Here is a 25,006-nt window from a genome sequence, read left to right on the forward strand (position 1 = left end):
GCATAGGAAATGACAAGGTACACGTGCCAAAAAAGTATTACCTGATCATATCATTCTCCCTGCTTATCTTAGTTTTGTGAGGAGATGTGATATTCACACATTTATTTTATTTTTCATACATTTTTTTAATTTTTGGCGTCGGGTCGGATGAATTAAAGAAAATCAACGGATAGAAATTAACAAAAGGTATGTAAGAAGTCAAATATAATGGGTGGATAGCACACTCTTTTTGTGAATTGTTCTTCAATCACATGGTGGCACGTGATCATAACAAAGAGAAAGGGCCAACATAAAAATAGCCCCCGCTGTTGCTTTGTCGGGTAGACTAAAAAATGGAAGAAAAATGGACTCTCAGTCTTTATGAATATTTTGTCATTTTACAATTTAAAATTAAATTTTTTTATTAATATTATAAAATAGTATTGAAAATACATAAAGATGACAGAAATTTATAAAGAGTTTCATTTTTTAGAGTCTCGGACTGTCGTCAATATTTCTCATGAAACGGAGATGTGGGCATGGCTAATGGACTGGTATATCATTATCTGTTGCACTGTCAACCGTACACGTGGAAGCTGAGCTTAGTCGTATGTTGTTGCCGGGGTACCATCGCTTTTGTAGTTGATGGGTTGCTATCATTTGAGTGGATTTTGGGGCCAAAAGATACACTGTTTGTTTCTCATTTAATTCCATCAACACCAGTGTCCACACCTGTTCGGTTTTTCAAGCCCAAAAGGTCAAGTGTGATATATATGCACTGACGGGGTTAGAATTTTCAAATAATAAGATTAAGATTTCGAACAAAAAAAAAACCTCATTGGAACATTTTGTTGAGCACTTGGTAGAAACATGTCGATCCTGCCCACATTTGGTGAATGCTTATGCGAACATATATCAACAACTATTATGATGCTTGTCAAGGGTAGCTATAGAAAACTGTGAGTATTATTGAAGATTGCTAAAGCTTGTCAAATGAAGCATTTCATCGAGCATCTGGTGTGAACAAGAGAATCACAGTCAAGAAGAGAGGAAAAAAAGACTTGGGAAATTTAGAAAATTAACCAAAATTTGGACCCCAAATATAATTATAGCCACACTTTTAAGTTGCTATAATTATATCCAAAAGTTAATGTAAAAGTACTGATATACCCATGAGGTTATCTCCTCCACCTTGCTTCAAACTTTCAGCTCTTCTCTGAGGTGCTAAGGCCATCTCCAATCAACTTGGCCAAAGGGCCATAGGACTAAAAATAGTTCGGAATAACAGGAAAACCGTCTCCAACCAAGGGCTAGGCCAAAGGCTTGTGGGCTCCCTCAGGCCAATACCCCCAAATCAGTCCAACGAGCTGGCCATTTCCAGCTAGCCCTTCAGCCCAGTCCTTTAGCGCCAGAATGTCAAGCTTAACATTTTGCCAGCCCTCCAGTGCTAGAATCTTAAGCTTGACATTTTGCTAACCCTCCAGCTTAGCCCATCTGAATGCCAATGGCTACCTGACGTCAGCATGACGCCAGCTAGCAAGGGCTAGCTGATGTCATGCTGCCGTCAGGTTACTGTTGGAATTTGAATTTTTTTTAGAATTTAAAAAAAATTATAATTTTTTCCCTATAAATATCTAAGTCATTCCTACACCATTTCTCACATACTTTTCACTTTAGCGACACGTGTCACTCAAAATTATGTTCGAAAAATTATTGAGATTACATAAAGATAAGAAATCTAGAGAGTTACTCACGTTAGCAACACGTGTCACTCAAAATCCGATCCAAAAAATTATTGAGATTATATAAAGATAAGAAATCCAGAAGCTTATTCATTTGACGACAAGTGACACTCAAAATATGTCCGTAAACCTTATTTTAATATAGTAGTTTAATTTAATTAACTATATTAATTCAATAAAATAATAAATTATGTTTGGCCTACGGCTCTTTGGTCCCCTCGGTTGGAGATGATTTTTTTGCACAGGACTATGTTTGGCCTATGGTCCTTTGGCCTCCTCGGTTAGAGATGGTATGAAATATGGCATAACACTATTCATTAAAAAATATTTTATTATAGAGCTATAGGGTTAAAGGGAACTCTCTAACCTTCATTCGGTTGGAGATGATCTAATATCTTCAAACCAGCACAAGGTCTAGGGTTTCCGCTTCAGCCATGGAGATGAAGATAATCACTGTAACGATAATGGGTGGACCCACCAAAGGTACTATTCTTCTTATGATTTTTAATATTTTCCTTCAATTTTTGTTATTTAATTTTTAGAAAAACTAATGAAAAGAGTTTGAAAACTTTGAGTTTTAACTATAAGGACAAAATAAAGGGTAAAATGAATAGTATCATGATTGATTTTTTAGTGTAAAAATGTGGTTTTTTTTTTTTTAAATGAATAATACTGCGAATTTTTTTATATTCAAACTCCCTTAATTTTTCTGATTTTTGTTGCTTTTGATTTTCTGAACAGAGAGTAGATTTCGACCTCTTTCATCATTACTCTGAAAGCATTGTTCCCATTGGCCGGTCAAGCCATGGTTCTCCACCCCATTTCAGCTTGTAAAAAGATTGCCATTTGTTTCTGGCTTTTAACTTTTAGCTTATGGATTTCAGCTTTTCAATCTTTAACCAAAATCCAATCAAAGAATTGAATGCTTGATTTTATGTTACATATTCACAATTTAGCTCAAATCTATTTGGTTGGTTTCTATGAAGAGAAAGAATTCGCACTTTACGTGTCCTTCATTTCCAAGTCTTTTAGATTAGTTATGGGAAAGTTTTTAGTAATTAAGGGTATAATAGTATTCTTATATCAACTTTTGATTATAATTATCATTAATTTAAAAGAGTGATGTTATTCTCACCTCAATGTCTTATCTTTCCACCCACCTTTTAATGAAATTTTAATTACAAATTTGTCCATTTACAAAAAAAAAAAAAAAAAAAAAAAACTGATAAGGACATTAATTATCTTGTTTTGCTTAATTAAAAAAAAACAGATTGGGCATGGGAGACAATTTGTCTACCTTAAACCCTAACTCATATTTTCATCTCCTTTCATCCAAAGAAAGTAAAAAAATAGCAATAGACTTAGAAGATGACTTTTTCATTGAATAGGTAGAAGATGACGCTTATATAGAAGAGGTAGAAGATTATGTGTCCATTAAAAATGTAGAAGAATAATTTGTGTGTAGGTCATTTGAATTTGTCCATCGTATTTTTAAATTTGTCATTGTCAAATTCTTTTGAATTTGGATACCTCTGTCGTTTCCATTTGAATTTGCAGACCTTAGTGGTTTTCATTTAGATATTATTTGTTATATTTTTTGAGAGACAATTTTATAATTTTATATGTATGTATATATTAAAGGTTATTTTGGAAATAATAGTGGGTGGAAAAATAGCATTTTAATTTTTTAACTTTTTAAAGGTGGGTGGAATTATAACGTGGGTGGAAAAATAAGACAATAGGTGGGTCTAGTAGCTCTCATTTAAAATCATGGTTATAAATTCTATATGGAGTCCAAATTGTGGTTATTTTTCCAAATTTCCCCATTCTTCTTCGCCATTGTTGTTCACGAAATGGTAAAAAGGGTGAGTGAAGAGATTGATTGGGAAGCCGGTGAATCCATGGATGGGAATGCAGAAGAAGAAATGGTCCTTGCTGGTTCTGGCACTCTTCTCTCTTTTCCGCCATAGTTTTCTTCATAAGAGACGCGTTCGATTAATGCAGCTAGCGCGAACTGTGGCATTCGTTTCGGTGATGGAAGTGACAGTACACCTGACGTAGTCCACTCCGCGGCCGGTCGAGCAGCCCGGAGCAGCGGACCAAACCCTCTGGATATCATGAAGTCCAAGCTGGTTCTCTTGGTCTCCCACGAGCTCTCCCTTTCCGGTAAACATCTATAATTTTCTCGGAAAATCGGAAAGCAATGGGAAAAGTGGAAAATAGAGAAAACCTATTTATTTTATTTTATTTGATCTTCCCTCTTTTTTGATGAACTGTAAAAAAAAGAAAAAAAGGAACAGGATCCCATTGTTGTTGATGGAGCTGCCGTTCTTGCTGAGACGAGTGGGGGCGGAGGTTGTTTGGATAAAGGAACCAGAAACCGGAGGAGGACGACGACGTGGTTTACAAATTGGAGAACAAAATGCTGGACCGGGGAGTGAAGGTGTCATCTCTTTCTGTATATTACTTCAATTTCCAATCATTTGTTGTTCGAACATTACGTTGCAATGATATGCTCACTTGTGCTTTATGCTCTGACATTGCTTGGCTGCTCAAAAATGTATAGCGATACGAAAAACATGTTAATGGTTTCGCTGGAGTTTTGCTAAATTGGAATTTAAGTGTACACATTTCATTTATGTTACGGTTTCTGTTGGCATTCGACTTGGAGTAAACAAAAATTTTCATACAATAAGTTTTTATATTGTGTTTTTGTTTGGGGTGGGGTGGATATTGATACCTGTAATTGAATGAATGCAAGTTGTTCATATTGGATTTTAAACGCGGCACAAATTCAAGTTGAACATTTAGGGTTTTTTTTATCGTAAACAATATCAAATCTCGAAACGAAGTCAAAACAAAATTTTCTTAAGTTTTAGCATCACAAGATCGTTTCCATGATCAACACACTCAGTGATAGTATTAAAGAAAATACACACAACATAATGTAACATGCTTCATATATAAACTAATATCATCCAAGCAATCCAAACTGACATTCATGTCTTAAAACCAAAAAAATCTACGCTAAAAATTGAAATACTAAATGAGCTACAAGGAAACACAATTGCTGATATGTGAGACTCTATTCTCCAAAACGCCCCCTCACGAGTGGCACCACATAGCGTCTCACCTCAAAGGAATCCAATTCTTGCATTGGCAATGATCAAGTATTTGACGTCAAAATGGTATAAAATCATTACAAAAACTTCAATGGATCATCCACCTAGTCAATGTTATCTCTAAAATGGAATAAAATCATCAGGAATTAATGTGATTTCAGAAATTGACCCTGACGATGAGTTGAAATACACAAGCATGGTCGGCTATAAAAAAAAAAATACACAAGCATAGAAGATAAGGAATATTTTCAATAATAATTTATTCAATAAATGTGATAATTAGTTATGGAAATATCATATGGCATTTGGAGAAGCAAATCAAAACTTACTAATTGAATGCGTAATAGGCTCAATGTTGTATGTATAAATGGATTTGTAATGTGGTTTTGCATTTGCAGTTGATAGCGAAAGGTTAAGGTTGCATATATAGTTCGTTTGTGGATCGATCAAAGATCGATGGCAGTTGGAATGAAAAAAGTTTTGGTGATTAGAATCGGCCTTTTTGTCAGCTGTTTGCTGCTTCAATGCGAAGAAGTTGATGGAAGAGAATATATAGTGGGGGGGATGAGTCGGATGACTAAAGATGGAGCCCTGATGCTAACTTAACCCAGTGGACTGAGGCAAGAAGTTTTGAACTTAATTAGTAAATTAATTAAAATTGTAGAAATTAGTTTGATCAAATCTTTAAGGGGGCGTTTGTTTACCCTCACTAAGTCGGATTGGACTGGACTAGACTAGCTATTAGTCCAATACTGTGTTTGTTCCATGCTGGGACTAACATTAATAAGACTAAAGGGGACTAGCATGGACAAAACCCTTCACTAATAGGTCTTAGTGAGACCCCCCAATAACCATGGGACTAGCTAAGACTATCCTCTATTTCTCGTCCTTGTCATGCTCAACGACCACTCCCGACAGACTCCTCGTCATCTCCGGTCACCTAGATCAATCATTAACTTTCCGACTCTCTTTCAGATCCATTTCACAACCAACTTTCATATAAAATATACCAAATTGAAGCTGGGAGTGACAAGATTACGATTTTACTTGAATTAAGGCCAAAATGTGGTCGAATGTGACCGGAAAATGGCCTGGAAGTCTCGGCCTGTTTGGGTTTCTTCAAATCCATGACAGATTCGAGCATGCAAAGCTAAGATCTCGGTCCAGGGATGGTGATGAATTTTTTGGCAGTGCTAACTTCATCCAATTTAATGAGGGTTGGCCAAAAAACATATCGGGAAACCTGCAACTCGTCGGGAAAATTGGAGTCGTGAGGTTCCGTTCAAACAACGCATAGCTAGAGAGGGAGGGAGGACAGAGAAATAGAGACTGGAATCAATAAGGAGTTTGACCAGGAATGAGAAAGAGACATGAATTGAGAGGTTTGAGAGGAAAAAAAGAGGGAGAGGGTGGGACGATGAGAGAAGAGGAAAAGAGTGGGACGGAAATGGTAGGAAAAGATGGAGAAAAAGATAAGATCATAATAAAATATTAATAATTTATATATTAAATAAAATAATATTAGAATTTGTTATTATCCATCTTCTTAGTCCAATACTGCACCAAACGCTTCACTAAGTTAGTCCAGTTTAGTCTAGTCTAAGCTAGTCCAGCTTAGTCCTTGAAGCTAATCCAGTCCGAGATAGTCCGGCGCAACAAATGCCCCCTAAAAGTCTTAGATGTTTAGTCTAAGAAATCCAAAAACCAAGCATATCAATCAAAATGCCCCAATTTATTCATGCGTTGTATGATAAACAAACTAAGTTTTATTTTTTCTTGGAAAATGGCCTGAGTGTGGAATTAACAAATTCTAATTATTGAAATAATTGAAATGATTGACATATTTATTAAATATTGGTGACGCTAGCGATCAATTATTGACTTCATATTTATAAAATCAGAAAATTGACCATTTTAACATTAAACGTGTACAAATAGTAAGATACAAAATGCTGCTAAAAATGTCTCGACCAAAAGGGCCTTTTTAAAAATTTAAAAATTATTTATTTAAATCTTTTTTTAAATATGTCAAAAACATGTATAAAATACGTATATTTTATATTAATTATTAAAAATGTATCAAAATTGTGACGATTTCTATGTAATTCCTCCCTGTGTATGTGAATTAACTATTATGCCCTTGTAGGCAAATGGTATGGACGTGTTTATATTGCTTTTATTTTATTCCTCGTTATCACTTTTAAATTGTACACATTGTTGAGAGAGTACGAGAATTTTTATCAGTTTGAAAACATTATTTCGGATAGATTTTCGATTCTCTTTTCTGTACAAAATCTAAACCCTACCCTTGGTTTTCTTTAAAGCCAACCCGTGCACTCCCCATTATGTCAATCCCTCACCAATCAACTCCCTCAAATCTCTCACCAATCCCATCCATTCCCTCCTCAATGCACCCAATCAGAAAAGCAAAAGCAAAAGCTCTCTCTCTCTCTTCCTTTTCTCTCTCCTTCCGGAAGCTCTCTTTCTCTGCAATTACCATGAATGAGCACCAAAGCTCATAAATCGAGCTTAAAAACCTCACCATTACGTTCATCTCATCTTCACGAACTCAACCATACCAACCAACCTTAGTTTGACTGAGTTTTGGACGTCGAACTTGGAAGGTTCGAACTCAGTGAGTTTGAGTTCATCAAATTTTCAGGCCAAGTTAAGGAGTTTTGAAGGTCGAGGAAGCTTTCCCACAACATCCCGAGACCTCAAGGACAATTTTGAAGTAGCTTGGACGTCGAAACAACTGAGTTTCGAGGAGTTCACTTTTGGTCACAAATTTCGAGGTGATTTCTGACCACCTCTGTCCACCTTTTGGACTCAAATGAGGTATAACACGATTATACTTTTTATAAGCTTCAAATCCATATAAAGTAGGTCGAAAATAGTTGAGAAATGAAGAAGTTATGCAAGTTTGAAATTTTTCCAGAAACCGGCGAGATTCAAGTTGCAGACTGCGGTGCTGGCGGCAGAGGATTGCGGCGGACGATGGAGCTCATCGGAGAAGATAAGGAATATTCGTCAAAGTTGACGGAATATTCTAACGGTGTCAGGTAACGCCGTTAATCTCTGTTAAGGTTATAACAGAATATTCCTAATGGCGTCAATCACACTGATGGTACGTGCCTACACATGGGGGGCGCGTCTGGCTGTGCCTTGGCCGGCGCGAGAGGGCGCGTGTGAGGTCCAAAAATTTATATGAAAATTTGTGTATGTTCGTGAGGTCGCGTAGATTTATTTCATGTATTTAAACCCTAGGTTTGAATAAACTATAGGGGTTTTATTTAAGTTTCCGTATATGTGCTTTAATTAATCCTATTATAGTTATTTCACATATAGGGGAAACATATCCCAAAGAAGTACTGGGCCAGGCTAGACTCGGGGACTACGACCTTGTGACGTATTTGTGAGGGGGCATTTTATTTTATACCTATACATATTTATAGTTTTCCTAAATGCGTAGTTACTTCACTTTTATGCTTATATTGCCAAGTATTCGTTATTGTGATATTAAATGTGATAAATGCTGTTATATGGTTGGATATTACTGTCATGACATTCATACATATTTGTTCATGCTCATTCTGCTGCACCAGTGTTAGTACTCGCCCCAAGGCCTGGACCAGTCCTTCACGTGTATGTTCACATCTCACCGTTCGCTCACCTTGGATCAAGTTAGGTGCATGTCCTGTCGGGCATATTGCATTAGGCAATCTGACCTGTATGTGACCGTGCTTCTGCACCAGCCTTCACGTGATCGTAGTATTAGAGCATATTGATTACACCCAGTCCTGTTTGTGTCAGAGATTATCTGTTCGAACTCATGTGTCAGTTTAGATGGATGAACACTCAGCTATACTTGATTATCATATGATTTTTATTACTGTGGCATTGATATATCATGAATTGGCATATTTTCTGGTTATATTGTTGTTTACATACCTACGTAGTATGTTTTAAGGAAACTATACTTGTTTTACGGCGAGGGGTTACTATATTCCAAAATAAAGGTTTTCGTATAAGCATTGTTTTGCTAACCCCCTCAATTTTATTTTTCGCCCCTCCAGGACCTAGATAGTTGTACTCTTTGTGGCATTTGAGGAATCTGGGAAGTTCTAACATTCTCTTTGGTTTAGAAGTATGAACTTATCCACTGTTGTGTAATAGATGTACTTAGCTACTTTGCCTACTCCACGGTAGTCGTACTGTCTATCATGCTCTGAATAATTGTAGTGGGTTATTCCCATGATTGCGCACTCTTTCACTGTTTAGTATAATTAGTTCTAATTAGTTTTAAATTTATCCACTTTTTCACATCACTTACCCTTATGGTTACGTCACCTCACGATGATGGCCAGCATGCTTCGACCTTCCTAGGTTGGGGTGTGTCAAAAGTAACATGTATTAACTTTGTATAGTACATATGTGTATTATACGTATAGGTATATTAAAAACAGTGCAATTTAATGAATTATCATGCATTTATGTGTGAGAGCAAGGGGGTTACCCAAGGTTGGAGAGAAGAGAAAAATAAAAAGCTACTTTAGTGAGATTATAGACACTAAAGTAAGAGTTAATTTTAGTGAGATTATACACACTAAAGTAAGAGTTAATTATCTTTATACTTTTATTATTTAAGATAATGTAAGAAACTATTGTTGTTACCCTGAAAAAAAAAAAATCATGAACAAGGGCAAAAAACAATACAGCTCCAATTGTTTCTTCATATTAAAGCATCTCTCTTGTATGACATAATTAACAATGGAGCATGCCTGATAATTAAACTGCATCATGTTTGTAACTATATATATAGTTACTCTACATGAACTATAAGTTTCATTCCATTTTCACAATAAGGAGAATGATGGCTCGTTTGGATGTGCTTTTAATATGACTGAAACCACTTTTAAAAAAAATATTTTTAAGTTCCAAAAGCACTTAAAGTGCTTTTTGCAAGAAGCACTAGTTATGTGCTTCTTCTAGGAAGCACTTTAAATGCTTTTTCAGGATTTACTTGCATCTTTATTAATGATTGGTTCTAAAAATATTTTCACCAAAAGACCTTTCAGTCATTTCAAAAGTACATCCAAACGAGCTCTAATAAGGTGTAAAGTAGATTGTGCCCTTCTTCAATACATCATGATCGTTTCCTGAAGTGTATAGGTTTATTAATTTTCAAAACTCCACGTTGAGACGAAAGTGAAAATATATAGATTGAATGATGATTTAAGTACGACTGGATGAGGATCGGTAATGTGGTACCGAACTTTCCCTATTCCAATTTATTTACTTTATTTGAGCAATCACTATTAAATTCAAATATCTTTCAATTTAGATTTTAAATCATTGATTACAAGTGCTTAAATATGAATTATAATAGATTTTGCACGAAAAAAATATTTTGGAAGAATATGAAGATGATGGTTTGTTTTTATGGTAAGAGAAATAAAAGAAAAATTAACAAGCGTAAAAGGAAAAAAAAAAAAATTTGAAAGTATGGATCGGTATGCTGTTAGCGACTCATATGCATTTAGTCGCTAAATTAATAGCGACTATATTTGCGAACAATCGGTACCAAAGTACCGATTCTCGACCAAATAATTGTCCACTGCCGTAGCCACAATGCGATCCGGATTTTTAGGGCCTGTTTGGTATCCTATTTGAAATTTTTTATCATTTCTCAAAACATTTCTTAAAAACATCTCTTGAAAACAATTTTCTTTAAGACTCAAAAACTTGATTGGTTTGCGATTTAAATTTTTTAAATCTTATGACTTAAACTAGACAAATAGATCTAAAAAGAGGGGGTCGTAGGAGAGGGAGACAGATGAGAGAGGAGGAAAGAAAGTAAGAGATGATTGAAGGAAAGAGAAAGAAAAGAGAGGATTAGACGAGATAGAGAGAAGATGAGTGAGAGAAAGAATCGAGAGAATGAAGAGAGCGGATTGGAGGAGAGATTAAAAAGGTGTAAAAAAAAAGGAGAGAGAAAGAAGAAGAGAGAGAGAGAAAAAAAAGAAATGAGTGAGTTTAAGTTTAAAAACTCTAAAAACTTACTTTTTATGTTTTTAGATAATAGAGTATATTTTTGAGTTAGTCTTGAGTTCAGTTTTTGAAAATAATCCTACCAAACAAGTTTTTCAGGCGTAAAACCTAAAAATTGTTTTTGAGTTTAAAAAGTTAGATTCAAGTAGAGTACCTAACAGACCTCTATATTTGAAAACTGTTTTCAAAATATATTGAATTAGTAAACAAACCAGGTAATAAAAAAATAGTAGTATGCGCACGCACAGATGTAATAAACTTGGGGAATATCAACGCAGTACAAATTCAAGTTGAACATTTATGGTTTTTTTTGTTATGAACAATATCAATGCAGGAGGGCATACAATTGGGTTCGCTAAGTGTTCGTTCGTCAGGCAGACTCGGAAATCAGTTTGCCCAAGAAGAGGTGGCGACAACACACCTGCTCCCTTGGACTTTGTTTCCCCTACAAGGTTCGACAACAGCTACTTCAAGCTTATACTTGGGGGACATGGACTTCTCCCTTCAGACCAAGTACTTCTTACTGGGAACAGAAGGCAGGCAGCTGAGCCGGTGAAAACCTATGCAGCTAATGAGAGCTTATTCTTTCAGCAGTTTGCTAAGTCCATGGTTAAGATGGGGAACATTAGTCCTCTTACTGGGTTCGAGGGACAAGTCCGAAAGAATTGTCGTCGCGTTAATTAAGTAATTAACTAGCTAAATTAAGTTTATGTATATGCTTAAACTATTAAGAGACCACTTTCTTAATTTGACCTTTTTAATTTCTTCTGGGGTTAAACTTTTAGCTTTAATGCTGCAAAGGTTCCAGATAAACGCAAAGTAAAACACTTATCTTAATCAGTTGTACCTTCTTTCTTCATGGTTGATGCCTTTCCCAGGAACATACATATTCTTGTTTAGAAAAAAAAAAAAAAAAAAAAAAACAAGTATGCTTCTTTGTTCGTTCTCAAAGGACAACTTTTTACGTGTTTGCACTCTTGATGGTGAAATGATTAGTAGTAAAAAATAAACTCTTGCACGATGAAATTTTGGGCATCCAAATACACCTTGTCGCGCAAAAACCTTTCTCATTGATGAAATTTTAAAACTTGCCGCGCAATGTATATGAAAAAATAAATAGAATAAAAACTTTATGCCAAGTACACAACATAATGTACCTAACATGCTTCATATAAACCGATATCATCTAAGCAATCCAAACCGACATTCATGAACTAAAAAATGAAAAACTAAATGAACTTCTAGGAAACACCACAATTGTCAATAGATGAGACTCTCTTCTCCAAAATGCCCTCTCACTAGTGGCACCACATGGTGTCTCACGGGAAACCAATTCCCACATTGGCAACAGTTAAGTATTTGACTCAAAATGGTATAAAATCATTACAAAATTTTCGATGGATTATCCACCCATTTAATGATATACCTCTAAAATGATACAAAATCATCATCAGAAATTGACCCGATTATGAGTTGAAATACACAAGCATAGAAGAATAAGGAATATATATTTTCAATAATTATTCAATAAATGTGATAATTAGTTATGGAAATATATATCGATCATATGGCATTTGGAGAAGTAAATCAAAACGTACGAATTGAATGCGTAATAGGCTCAATATTGTATATATATATTGTTTTGTATTTGGAGTTGATAGAGAAAGGTCAAGGTTATATATATAGTTTGTCTGTGGATCGATCAAAGATGGCAGTTGGAATGAACAAAATTTTGGTGATTGGAATCGGCCTTTTTGTCGGTTGTTTGCTGCTCCGATGCGAAGAAGTTGATGGAAAAGAATATATAGTGGGGGATGAGAAAAGATGGAGCCCTGATGCTAACTTAACCCAGTGGACTGAGGACAAGAAGTTCAAGGCTGGAGATGTTTTGGGTAATTAAAATGACTGACTAACACTTTGGTTTTCTTTTCAATTCGTGTTCATGCATCCGATTCCTCAAATATTTTTATATTTGATTAGCAGCTGGTTTGTTTACTAATTCAATATTGTATTTTGAAAACAGTTTTCGAATATAAAGATCCCCTTCTCATGGTAGCTGCTGTACGGGACAAATATTTGTTCGACAAGTGTGAGTTATATGCCGGCGTGATAAAACTATACACGTCAGGAAACGATCATGCGGTATTGGAGAAGGGCACAATCTACTTCGCACCTTATCCGTCTCCCTACTGTGAAGATGGAATGAAACTTACTGTTCATGTGGAGTAACTATATATATATATATATATATAGTATATAAACATGATGCAGTTTATCAGGCTCCACTGTGAATTATGTTTATCAGGCTCCATTGTTAACTATGTCATACAAAAGAGATGCTATAATATGAGGAAATAATTGGAGCTGTATTGTTTTTAGATTTTGGAGTTTTTTTTTTTCTCTGATCTCTAACCTCGGGTAACCCTCTTGCTCTCACACATAGATGCATGTGACTCCTAAATTTGCACATTTTTAAAACTCCAATATACTTTACACGTATAACACATCGTACTACACATTTAAATCTACATTTGGGGGGCTAAAATGTCCTCGAATAGCCAAAATTCATGGTATGTCATAGCAAAATAGTGAGTTTGAACCGTGATGTTGTTCTCTTTGCAAAAAAGTATCATGGGCCTAAATTGGAGCACGAACACCAAATTTACATATTCCTACTGCATCCTTTTGCCTTCCAACTGGTCGATTTCGTTTTCAATCCATTTGGCCAATTGTTCTGGATCATTATTTTTCTTGCTAGCATCTTAAAACGGAGCCGTTCACTTTTAAGTGCTCGTGTTCACACGAGTTACCGTGTGGGTTGTTCAATGTCCTCGCAATCGCAGCTGGCAGAAGATACTGCCCAAACGTAGGTTTTCTGTATATAGCAGTCGAACCTTAATCATGGTGATTGAATCAATCGCACTTACCTGCAGAAATCACAAATATGAAACCAATATTCGTATCAATCTTATATGCCATTTCAAGAAGTTGTGCTGTCATCTAGTCATCTTGCTCATCTTCTGCGAAACTATTTCCAGTTTTAGTCCGATTAGCTGCTAATGGCATTTTCATAGGTCACCCTCATCTATACCCTAAACTCAATATTCAAAACGCGTTGGGATTTTGCCCAGCGTAAGAAACGGTGAGGAAACTTCGTACCTATGCCTAAAATGGGATTTTACCCTCACTAAGGCAATATTACATATTGATTGATTAAAGTGATGCACACTCTATTGCCAAAAGTGGAGAAAAATAAAATGTCAGAGAAATATTCTTCCCTGGAGCAGGTGACTCCAGAGACAGACAATGTGAACAGCTCTTTTTCCACAGCAGTAGGTGGGAGTGGTTCCACTAGTCACCATGCACTGAGAGTAAACCATACACTCAAAGCCTTGGACTTGAATTATCAATGGCAGTCTTCAGAGGAACATTGTTAGGTCTTGTAGTTGTGACACTGGTGGTATCAGCCACGCTCTCCGCCCCTCACCTGGATGGTTTCAACTTTGGGTCGGGTGCGTCTCAGACTGACGATTTTTCCCACAATTCTATCAATCGTCGTGCCCTCAGGTTAACGACATTGTCATCTCCGTATTACAGCGGGCCATCGAGAAGAATCCCCGGGTGGCAGCCTTTCTGATAAGGCTTCACTTCCATGATTGCTTTGCTCAGGTTCGTTTTGATCAAAACTTACTTTGAAATGTATAATAAAATATGCATGGCTAAGGCTAAATATATGATATGATTGGATGACAGGGCTGTGACGCCTCGGTGCTACTAGACAACAGCACGACTATAATAAGCGAAAAGGGGGCAAAACCAAACGTGAATTCTCTGAGAGGATTTGAAGTAATCGACGAGATGAAGGCCAAGCTAGAAGAAGCATGTCCCCTGACTGTGTCATGTGCTGACATTGTTGCTCTTGCTGCTAGGGGATCCACTGTACTAGTAAGCAAACTAATTACACCCTCAAATGTCGGTTTATAAATAGAAGAACAAACGTATGTTACATAGCCCAAACTATTACTTGATTAATTTACTAATAAGTGATCAACTTGGTTGGTGTATGTGGTGCAATGGAACAGAGCGGTGGACCTGACTGGGTGTTGCCGCTAGGAAGAAGGGACTCCAAAACTGCAAGTTTTGAAAGCTCAAACAGAGACATTCCAGCACCACTACCCAATCTCTCAGCCCTAATAACCGCCTTAGAACGTCAGGGTCTTGACGAAACTGACCTTGTTGCCCTCTCAGGTACCCAATAATTACTGAATTTTCTCCTTTGTTATCACATTATTTGCAAGGGATCCTTTAAACTTGGTACGTTCTTCTGATTTTCCCTCGACTTTCAAGTTAGTTTTGAGCTTTCTAATATTTTGAAGCGTGCCAATTTGTCCCATGTTGTCAAATGGGTTAAAAATTTCCAGCAAAATGAGGGTGATTTTTGTCTATTCCAGTGGGAAAAGTTAGAAATTTGATGAATTTGACAATGAGGCACACATATTCAAAACTAAAGAGGATATGAAAGTCGAGAGCCAAAGTGAAAGATGGATATGAAAGAGTGAAAAATTTTAAGTTTTTGTTAGGATGTCACACTATTATTAGTAGAGTAAAACTATGTTTCACGAACCACAATGGCGTAAATGCGGTACAAATTCAAGTTGAACATTTATGGTTTTTTTGTTATGAACAATATCAATGCTGGAGGGCATACAATTGGGTTCGCTAAGTGTTCGTTCGTCAGGCAGACTCGGAAATCAGTTTGCCCAAGAAGAGGTGGCGACAACACACCTGCTCCCTTGGACTTTGTTTCCCCTACAAGGTTCGACAACAGCTACTTCAAGCTTATACTTGGGGGACATGGACTTCTCCCTTCAGACCAAGTACTTCTTACTGGGAACAGAAGGCAGGCAGCTGAGCTGGTGAAAACCTATGCAGCTAATGAGAGCTTATTCTTTCAGCAGTTTGCTAAGTCCATGGTTAAGATGGGGAACATTAGTCCTCTTACTGGGTTCGAGGGACAAGTCCGAACGAATTGTCGTCGCGTTAATTAAGTAATTAACTAGCTGAATTAAGTTTATGTATATGCTTAAACTAATAAGAGACCACTTTCTTAATTTGACCTTTTTAATTTCTTCTGGGGTTAAACTTTTAGCTTTAATGCTGCAAAGGTTCTAGATAAACGCAAAGTAAAACACTTATCTTAATCATTTGTACCTTCTTTCTTCATGATTGATGCCTTTCCCAGGAACATACATATTCTAGTTTAGAAAGAAAAAAAAAAAAAAAAAAACAAAGCATGCTTCTTTGTTCGTTCTCAAAGGACAACTTTTTACGTGTTTGCACTCTTGATGGTGAAATGATCAGTAGTAAAAAATAAACTCTTGCACGATAAAATTTTGAGCGTCCAAATACACCTTGTCGCGCAAAAACCTTTCTCATTGATGAAATTTTAAAACTTGCCGCGCAATGTATATGAAAAAATAAATAGAATAAAAACTTTGTACCAAGTACACAACATAATGTACGTAACATGCTTCATATAAACCGATATCATCTAAGCAATCCAAACCGACATTCATGTCCTAAAACTAAAAAATTAGACTAAAAAAACTAAATGAACTACTAGGGAACACCACAATTGTTGATAGATGAGACTCTCTTCTCCAAAACGCCCTCTCACTAGTGGCACCACACGATGTCTCATGGGAAACCAATTCCCACATTGGCAACAGTTAAGTATTTGACTCAAAATGGTATAAAATCATTACAAAATTTTCAATGGATTATCCACCCATTCAATGATATACCTCTAAAATGATACAAAATCTTTCATCAGAAATTGACCCGATTATGAGTTGAAATACACAAGCATAGAAGAATAAGGAATATATATTTTCAATAATTATTCAATAAATGTGATAATTAGTTATGGAAATATATATCGATCATATGGCATTTGGAGAAGCAAATCAAAACGTACGAATTGAATGCGTAATAGGCTCAATATTGTATATATATATTGTTTTGTATTTGGAGTTGATAGAGAAAGGTCAAGGTTATATATATAGTTTGTCTGTGGATCGATCAAAGATGGCAGTTGGAATGAACAAAATTTTGGTGATTGGAATCGGCCTTTTTGTCAGTTGTTTGCTGCTCCGATGCGAAGAAGTTGATGGAAAAGAATATATAGTGGGGGATGAGAAAAGATGGAGCCCTGATACTAACTTAACCCAGTGGACTGAGGACAAGAAGTTCAAGGCTGGAGATGTTTTGGGTAATTAAAATGACTGACTAACACTTTGGTTTTCTTTTCAATTCGTGTTCATGCATCCGATTCCTCAAATATTATTATATTTGATTAGCAGCTGGTTTGTTTACTAATTCAATATTGTATTTTGAAAACAGTTTTCGAATATAAAGATCCCCTTCTCATGGTAGCTGCTGTACGGGACAAATATTTGTTCGACAAGTGTGAGTTATATGCCGGCGTGATAAAACTATACACGTCAGGAAACGATCATGCGGTATTGGAGAAGGGCACAATCTACTTCGCACCTTATCCGCCTCCCTACTGTCAAAATGGAATGAAACTTACAGTTCATGTGGAGTAACTATATATATATATATATAGTTATAAACATGATGCAGTTTATCAGGCTCCATTGTTAACTATGTCATACAAAAGAGATGCTATAATATGAGTAAATAATTGGAGCTGTATTGTTTTTAGATTTTGGAGTTTTTTTTCTCTTATCTCCACGGGTAACCCTCTTGCTCTCACACATAGATGCATGAGACTCCTAAATTTGCACATTTTTAAAACTCCAATATACTTTACACGTATAACACACGTACTACACATTTAAATCTGTATTTGGGAGGCTAAAATGTCATCGAATAGCCAAAATTCATGGTATGTCATAGCAAAATAGTGAGTTTGAACCGTGGTATCGTTCCCTTTGCAAAAAAGTATCATGGGCCTAAATCAGAGCACGAACACCAAATTTACATATTCCCACTGCATCCTTTTGCCTTCCGACAGTCCATTTCCTTTTCAATCCATTTGGCCAATTGTTCTGCATCATTATTTTTCTTGCTAGCATCCTAAAATGGAGCCTTTCACTTTTAAGTGCTCGAGTTCACACTAGTTACCGTGTGGGTTGTTCGATGTCCTCGCAATCGCAGCTGGCAGAAGATACTGCCCAAACGTAGGTTTTCTGTATATAGCAGTCGAACCTAATCATGGTGATTGAATCAATCACACTTACCTGCAGAAATCACAAGTATGAAACCAATATTCGAGAATCAATCTTATATGCCATTTCAAGGAGTTGTGCTGTCATCTAGTCATCTTGCTCATCTTCTGCGAAACTATTTCCAGTTTTAGTATGATTAGCTGCTAATGGCATTTTCACACCCTCATCTATACCCTAAACCCAATATTTAAACCGCGTTGGGGTTTTGCCCAGCGTAAGAAACAGTGAGGAAACTTCGTACGTATGAAATGCGATTTTACCCAATTTAAGGCAATATTACATATTGATTGATTAAAGTGATGCAAACTCTCTACAGCCAAAAGTGGAGAAAAAACAAATGTTAGAGAAATATTCTTCCTTGGAGCAGGTGACACCAGAGACAAGAAGTTCCACAATGTGAACAGCTCTTTATCCACAGTAGTAGGTGGGAGTGCACCGTATACCCATGCAGTGAGAGTAAACCATACACTCAAAGCCTTGGACTTGAATTATTAATGGCAGTCTTCAGAGGAACTTTCTTAGGTCTTGTAGTTCTGACATTGTCGCTCTTGCTGCTAGGGGATCCATTGTACTAGTAAGCAAACTAATGACACCCTCGACTGTCAGTTTATATATAAGGAACGAACGCATGTTCATAGGTCGAATGAGAAATGAACCTAGAAAATTATATTGTTTCAAGTCTCCATCCTGCCTGGCATCTTTTGAACGAGAAAGTTCTTCAGATCACAACGCTCACACTACATAGTTCGACCAATATCATCGAGTGAGACCAAAATACAGAAGGTCGCTTTGGTAGGATGTTTTTTCCAATTTTTGTCTCTTAGTCGTAAGATCAGATCCCACCTCCTTCAATCTCTCTAATTGGGCTTCAGTCCAGTTGAACTTTTTGTTTGCCGAACGGCCCAGTTAATTTTCTAGCCTAAAATTTAGTCCAAAACCAAGCCCAAACCATTTAGGTGAGGAAACTTCGTACCTATGCCTAAAATGGGATTTTATCCTCATTAAGGCAATATTACATATTGATTGATTAAAGTGATGCACACTCTATTGCCAAAAGTGGAGAAAAATAAAATGTCAGAGAAATATTCTTCCCTGGAGCAGGTGACTCCAGAGACAGACAATGTGAACAGCTCTTTTTCCACAGCAGTAGGTGGGAGTGGTTCCACTAGTCACCATGCACTGAGAGTAAACCATACACTCAAAGCCTTGGACTTGAATTATCAATGGCAGTCTTCAGAGGAACATTGTTAGGTCTTGTAGTTGTGACACTGGTGGTATCAGCCACGCTCTCCGCCCCTCACCTGGATGGTTTCAACTTTGGGTCGGGTGGGTCTCAGACTGACGATCTTTTCCCACAATTCTATCAATCGTCGTGCCCTCAGGTTAACGACATTGTCATCTCCGTATTACAGCGGGCCATCGAGAAGAATCCCCGGGTGGCAGCCTTTCTGATAAGGCTTCACTTCCATGATTGCTTTGCTCAGGTTCGTTTTGATCAAAACTTACTTTGAAATGTATAATAAAATATGCATGGCTAAGGCTAAATATATGATATGATTGGATGACAGGGCTGTGACGCCTCGGTGCTACTAGACAACAGCACGACTATAATGAGCGAAAAGGGGACAGAACCAAACGTGAATTCTCTGAGAGGATTTGAAGTAATCGACGAGATGAAGGCCAAGCTAGAAGAAGCATGTCCCCTGACTGTGTCATGTGCTGACATTGTTGCTCTTGCTGCTAGGGGATCCACTGTACTAGTAAGCAAACTAATTACACCCTCAAATGTCGGTTTATAAATAGAAGAACAAACGTATGTTACATAGCCCAAACTATTACTTGATTAATTTACTAATAAGTGATCAACTTGGTTGGTGTATGTGGTGCAATGGAACAGAGCGGTGGACCTGACTGGGTGTTGCCACTAGGAAGAAGGGACTCCAAAACTGCAAGTTTTGAAAGCTCAAACAGAGACATTCCAGCACCACTACCCAATCTCTCAGCCCTAATAACCGCCTTCGAACGTCAGGGTCTTGACGAAACTGACCTTGTTGCCCTCTCAGGTACCCAATAATTACTGAATTTTCTCCTTTGTTATCACATTATTTGCAAGGGATCCTTTAAACTTGGTACGTTCTTCTGATTTTCCCTCGACTTTCAAGTTAGTTTTGAGCTTTCTAATATTTTGAAGCGTGCCAATTTGTCCCATGTTGTCAAATGGGTTAAAAATTTCCAGCAAAATGAGGGTGATTTTTGTCTATTCCAGTGGGAAAAGTTAGAAATTTGATGAATTTGACGATGAGGCACACATATTCAAAACTAAAGATGATATGAAAGTCGAGGGCCAAAGTGAAAGATGGATATGAAAGAGTGAAAAATTTTAAGTTTTTGTTAGGATGTTACACTATTATTAGTAGAGTAAAACTATGTTTCACGAACCACAATGGCCTAAACGCGGTACAAATTCAAGTTGAACATTTATGGTTTTTTTTGTTACGAACAATATCAATGCAGGAGGGCATACAATTGGGTTCGCTAAGTGTTCGTTCGTCAGGCAGACTCGGAAATCAGTTTGCCCAAGAAGAGGTGGCGACAGCACACCTGCTCCCTTGGACTTTGTTTCCCCTACAAGGTTCGACAACAGCTACTTCAAGCTTATACTTGGGGGACATGGACTTCTCCCTTCAGACCAAGTACTTCTTACTGGGAACAGAAGGCAGGCAGCTGAGCTGGTGAAAACCTATGCAGCTAATGAGAGCTTATTCTTTCAGCAGTTTGCTAAGTCCATGGTTAAGATGGGGAACATTAGTCCTCTTACTGGGTTCGAGGGACAAGTCCGAAAGAATTGTCGTCGCGTTAATTAAGTAATTAACTAGCTAAATTAAGTTTATGTTTATGCTTAAACTAATAAGAGACCACTTTCTTAATTTGACCTTTTTAATTTCTTCTGGGGTTAAACTTTTAGCTTTAATGCTGCAAAGGTTCTAGATAAACGCAAAGTAAAACACTTATCTTAATCATTTGTACCTTCTTTCTTCATGGTTGATGCCTTTCCCAGGAACATACATATTCTTGTTTAAAAAAAAAACAAAATATGCTTCTTTGTTCGTTCTCAAAGGACAACTTTTTACGTGTTTAAATTCTTGATGGTGAAATGATCAGTAGTAAAAAATAAACTCTTGCACGATGAAATTTTGGGCGTTCAAATACACCTTGTCGCGCAAAAACCTTTCTCATTGATGAAATTTTAAAACTTGCCGCGCAATGTATATGAAAAAATAAATAATAAAAACTTTGTGCCAAGTACACAACATAATGTACGTAACATGCTTCATATAAACCGATATCATCTAAGCAATCCAAACCGACATTCATGTCCTAAAACTAAAAAATGAAAAACTAAATGAACTTCTAGGAAACACCACAATTGTCGATAAAGAGACTCTCTTCTCCAAAATGCCCTCTCACTAGTGACACCACACGGTGTCTCACGGGAAACCAATTCCCACATTGGCAACAGTTAAGTATTTGACTCAAAATGGTATAAAATCATTACAAAATTTTCGATGGATTATACACCCATTCAATGATATACCTCTAAAATGATACAAAATCATCATCAGAACTTGACCTGATTATGAGTTGAAATACACAAGCATAGAAGAATAAGGAATATATATTTTCAATAAGTATTCAATAAATGTGATAATTAGTTATGGAAATATATATCGATCATATGGCATTTGGAGAAGTAAATCAAAACGTACGAATTGAATGCGTAATAGGCTCAATATTGTATATATATATTGTTTTGTATTTGGAGTTGATAGAGAAAGGTCAAGGTTATATATATAGTTTGTCTGTGGATCGATCAAAGATGGCAGTTGGAATGAACAAAATTTTGGTGATTGGAATCGGCCTTTTTGTCGGTTGTTTGCTGCTCCGATGCGAAGAAGTTGATGGAAAAGAATATATAGTGGGGGATGAGAAAAGATGGAGCCCTGATGCTAACTTAACCCAGTGGACTGAGGACAAGAAGTTCAAGGCTGGAGATGTTTTGGGTAATTAAAATGACTGACTAACACTTTGGTTTTCTTTTCAATTCGTGTTCATGCATCCGATTCCTCAAATATTTTTATATTTGATTAGCAGCTGGTTTGTTTACTAATTCAATATTGTATTTTGAAAACAGTTTTCGAATATAAAGATCCCCTTCTCATGGTAGCTGCTGTACGGGACAAATATTTGTTCGACAAGTGTGAGTTATATGCCGGCGTGATAAAACTATACACGTCAGGAAACGATCATGCGGTATTGGAGAAGGGCACAATCTACTTCGCACCTTATCCGTCTCCCTACTGTGAAAATGGAATGAAACTTACTGTTCATGTGGAGTAACTATATATATATATATATATATATATATAGTTATAAACATGATGCAGTTTATCAGGCTCCACTGTGAATTATGTTTATCAGGCTCCATTGTTAACTATGTCATACAAAAGAGATGCTATAATATGAGGAAATAATTGGAGCTGTATTGTTCTTAGATTTTGGAGTTTTTTTTTTATCTTATCTCTAACCTCGGGTAACCCTCTTGCTCTCACACATAGATGCATGAGACTCCTAAATTTGCACATTTTTAAAACTCCAATATACTTTACACATATAACACACGTACTACACATTTAAATCTACATTTGGAAGGCTAAAATGTCCTCGAATAGCCAAAATTCATGATATGTCATAGCAAAATAGTGAGTTTGAACCGTGGTGTCGTTCCCTTTGCAAAAAAGTATCATGGGCCTAAATCGGAGTACGAACACCAAATTTACATATTCCCACTGCATCCTTTTGCCTTCCAACAGTCCATTTCCTTTTCAATCCATTTGGCCAATTGTTCTGCATCATTATTTTTCTTGCTAGCATCTTAAAATGGAGCCTTTCACTTTTAAGTGCTCGTGTTCACACGAGTTACCGTGTGGGTTGTTCGATGTCCTCGCAATGGCAGCTGGCAGAAGATACTGCCCAAACGTAGGTTTTCTGTATATAGCAGTCGAACCTTAATCATGGTGATTGAATCAATCACACTTACCTGCAGAAATCACAAATATGAAACCAATATTCGTATCAATCTTATATGCCATTTCAAGAAGTTGTGCTGTCATCTAGTCATCTTGCTCATCTTCTGCGAAACTATTTCCAGTTTTCGTCTGATTAGCTGCTAATGGCATTTTCATAGGTCACCCTCATCCATACCCTAAACCCAATATTTAAACCGCGTTGGGATTTTGCCCAGCGTAAGAAACAGTGAGGAAACTTTGTACGTATGCCTAAAATGCGATTTTACCCAATTTAAGGCAATATTACATATTGATTGATTAAAGTGATGCAAACTCTCTACAGCCAAAAGTGGAGAAAAATCAAATGTTAGAGAAATATTCTTCCTTGGAGCAGGTGAAACCAGAGACAAGAAGTTCCACAATGTAAACAGCTCTTTACCCACAGTAGTAGGTGGGAGTGCACCGTATACCCATGCAGTGAGAGTAAACCATACACTCAAAGCCTTGGACTTTAATTATTAATGGCAGTCTTCAGAGGAACTTTCTTAGGCCTTGTAGTTCTGACATTGTCGCTCTTGCTGCTAGGGGATCCATTGTACTAGTAAGCAAACTAATGACACCCTCGACTGTCGGTTTATATATAAGGAACGAACGCATGTTCATAGGTCGAATGAGAAATGAACCAAGAAAATTATATTGTTTCAAGTCTCCATCCTCCTTGGCATCTTTTAAACGAGAAAGTTCTTCAGGTCACAACGCTCGCACTACATGGTTCGACCAAGATCATCGAGTGAGACCAAAATACAGAAGGTCGCCTTTGGTAGGATGTTTTTTCCAATTTTTGTCTCTTAGTCGTAAGATCAGATCCCACCGCCTTCAATCTCTCTAATTGGGCTTCAGTCCAGTTGAACTTTTTTGTTTGCCGAACGGCCCAGTTAATTTTGTAGCCTAAAATTTAGTCCAAAACCAAGCCCAAACCATTTAGGGGCAATTCAGTAAATTTGGATGACAGAACCACATAAAACCTCATCTTCTCCGTCGTTTGTCGAACACACAGAAATGGCGCTCAATCTAACCACCTCATTCCTCCATGGAACACCCTGCCCCACGCTCCTCCCTCCCAAGAAGGTAAATTTACCCAATTACCCTCTTATATATCTCTTCTTATATTACCAAATGAATTTGTTAATTGATTATTTCGGTCTTTTCCAGGTCTGCGTTGGCGGTGGGTCGTCGGCGGGGAATTGCCGCTCTGTGGTGACGTGCAGGAAGAAGGAGATACACCCGCAGTTCCACGAGGACGCTAAGGTGTATTGCAAGGGGGAGCTGGTGATGACGACGGGTGGGACGCAGAAGGAGTACGTGGTGGACGTGTGGTCGGGCAACCACCCCTTCTACCTCGGAAACCGGTCAGGCATGCTCGTCGACGACGACCAGGTCGAGAAGTTCAGGAAGAAGTACGGCGAGCTCACCCAGATCATGGAGATTCCTGTCCTCAAGGGAGAGATTATTCTGCCCTCCCGCCGCAAAGCCGCCGCCGGTAAAGGCGGCAAGAAGAAATAGAAAAAGCCAATGCTTTGCTTACTCAGTGTAAGATTTTAGGTAAAGCATGAAAATTGAAGATGGAAAGCATGTGTTTTTGTGAAAATTGAGTAGATTTCAATGCCTAATCTGTGTTTATTACGTTAATATCTGTCTCCTCTTCTTTTTTTTTGCTAATTTAATTTACATAATTACATTGTGGAGCTGTGTAATGTTGAGAAAATGATTCATCAAATTGTGCGTTAGTTTGA

At 37.1% G+C, this 25,006-nt stretch overlaps 6 protein-coding genes and 1 pseudogene across 6 annotated transcripts; all 7 read left to right on the forward strand.

Annotated features, from left to right (window-relative positions):
• The first annotated feature begins 3,574 nt into the window (after window positions 1-3,574).
• Window positions 3,575-11,578, forward strand: LOC125479116 (peroxidase 9-like). The gene is made up of 3 exons (XM_048588155.1): window positions 3,575-3,659; window positions 3,726-3,887; window positions 11,229-11,578. The coding sequence occupies exons 1-3, from the start codon at window positions 3,575-3,577 to the stop codon at window positions 11,576-11,578; spliced, it is 597 nt and encodes a 198-aa protein (XP_048444112.1).
• A 1,024-nt stretch (window positions 11,579-12,602) lies between these two features.
• Window positions 12,603-13,123, forward strand: LOC103955481 (basic blue protein-like). Its single transcript, XM_009367380.2, has 2 exons — window positions 12,603-12,786; window positions 12,918-13,123. Exons 1-2 carry the CDS (start codon window positions 12,603-12,605, stop codon window positions 13,121-13,123), a joined length of 390 nt encoding a protein of 129 aa, XP_009365655.2.
• A 1,133-nt stretch (window positions 13,124-14,256) lies between these two features.
• On the forward strand, window positions 14,257-16,481 carry LOC103955373 (annotated as a pseudogene).
• A 500-nt stretch (window positions 16,482-16,981) lies between these two features.
• Window positions 16,982-17,502, forward strand: LOC125479243 (basic blue protein-like). Its single transcript, XM_048588384.1, has 2 exons — window positions 16,982-17,165; window positions 17,297-17,502. Exons 1-2 carry the CDS (start codon window positions 16,982-16,984, stop codon window positions 17,500-17,502), a joined length of 390 nt encoding a protein of 129 aa, XP_048444341.1.
• Window positions 17,503-19,323: 1,821 nt separating this feature from the next.
• On the forward strand, window positions 19,324-21,257 carry LOC103955372 (peroxidase 9-like). The gene is made up of 4 exons (XM_048588553.1): window positions 19,324-19,631; window positions 19,716-19,907; window positions 20,045-20,210; window positions 20,662-21,257. Exons 1-4 carry the CDS (start codon window positions 19,371-19,373, stop codon window positions 21,009-21,011), a joined length of 969 nt encoding a protein of 322 aa, XP_048444510.1. The 5' UTR covers window positions 19,324-19,370; the 3' UTR covers window positions 21,012-21,257.
• Window positions 21,258-22,024: 767 nt separating this feature from the next.
• On the forward strand, window positions 22,025-22,545 carry LOC125479230 (basic blue protein-like). The gene is made up of 2 exons (XM_048588352.1): window positions 22,025-22,208; window positions 22,340-22,545. The coding sequence occupies exons 1-2, from the start codon at window positions 22,025-22,027 to the stop codon at window positions 22,543-22,545; spliced, it is 390 nt and encodes a 129-aa protein (XP_048444309.1).
• A 1,656-nt stretch (window positions 22,546-24,201) lies between these two features.
• Window positions 24,202-25,006, forward strand: LOC103955371 (50S ribosomal protein L31, chloroplastic-like). Its single transcript, XM_048588246.1, has 2 exons — window positions 24,202-24,341; window positions 24,426-25,006. The coding sequence occupies exons 1-2, from the start codon at window positions 24,219-24,221 to the stop codon at window positions 24,774-24,776; spliced, it is 474 nt and encodes a 157-aa protein (XP_048444203.1). The 5' UTR covers window positions 24,202-24,218; the 3' UTR covers window positions 24,777-25,006.

The sequence above is a fragment of a genome, unplaced genomic scaffold, assembly GCF_019419815.1.
Source record: "Pyrus x bretschneideri cultivar Hongxiangsu unplaced genomic scaffold, Pyrus_bretschneideri_v1 Contig28, whole genome shotgun sequence".
Lineage (NCBI taxonomy): Eukaryota > Viridiplantae > Streptophyta > Magnoliopsida > Rosales > Rosaceae > Pyrus > Pyrus x bretschneideri.

Coding starts and splice junctions, on each gene's coding strand:
- LOC125479243 (XM_048588384.1), top strand. CDS start 16,982: ATGGCAGTTGGAATGAACAAAATTTTGGTGATTGGAATCGGCCTTTTT. Junction 17,166..17,296: donor CAAGGCTGGAGATGTTTTGG/GTAATTAAAATG, acceptor TTTTGAAAACAG/TTTTCGAATATAAAGATCCC.
- LOC103955372 (XM_048588553.1), top strand. CDS start 19,371: ATGGCAGTCTTCAGAGGAACATTGTTAGGTCTTGTAGTTGTGACACTG. Junction 19,632..19,715: donor TCCATGATTGCTTTGCTCAG/GTTCGTTTTGAT, acceptor ATTGGATGACAG/GGCTGTGACGCCTCGGTGCT. Junction 20,211..20,661: donor TGACCTTGTTGCCCTCTCAG/GTACCCAATAAT, acceptor ATATCAATGCAG/GAGGGCATACAATTGGGTTC.
- LOC103955481 (XM_009367380.2), top strand. CDS start 12,603: ATGGCAGTTGGAATGAACAAAATTTTGGTGATTGGAATCGGCCTTTTT. Junction 12,787..12,917: donor CAAGGCTGGAGATGTTTTGG/GTAATTAAAATG, acceptor TTTTGAAAACAG/TTTTCGAATATAAAGATCCC.
- LOC103955371 (XM_048588246.1), top strand. CDS start 24,219: ATGACAGAACCACATAAAACCTCATCTTCTCCGTCGTTTGTCGAACAC. Junction 24,342..24,425: donor CGCTCCTCCCTCCCAAGAAG/GTAAATTTACCC, acceptor GGTCTTTTCCAG/GTCTGCGTTGGCGGTGGGTC.
- LOC125479230 (XM_048588352.1), top strand. CDS start 22,025: ATGGCAGTTGGAATGAACAAAATTTTGGTGATTGGAATCGGCCTTTTT. Junction 22,209..22,339: donor CAAGGCTGGAGATGTTTTGG/GTAATTAAAATG, acceptor TTTTGAAAACAG/TTTTCGAATATAAAGATCCC.
- LOC125479116 (XM_048588155.1), top strand. CDS start 3,575: ATGGTAAAAAGGGTGAGTGAAGAGATTGATTGGGAAGCCGGTGAATCC. Junction 3,660..3,725: donor AGAAGAAATGGTCCTTGCTG/GTTCTGGCACTC, acceptor CGATTAATGCAG/CTAGCGCGAACTGTGGCATT. Junction 3,888..11,228: donor CCACGAGCTCTCCCTTTCCG/GTAAACATCTAT, acceptor ATATCAATGCAG/GAGGGCATACAATTGGGTTC.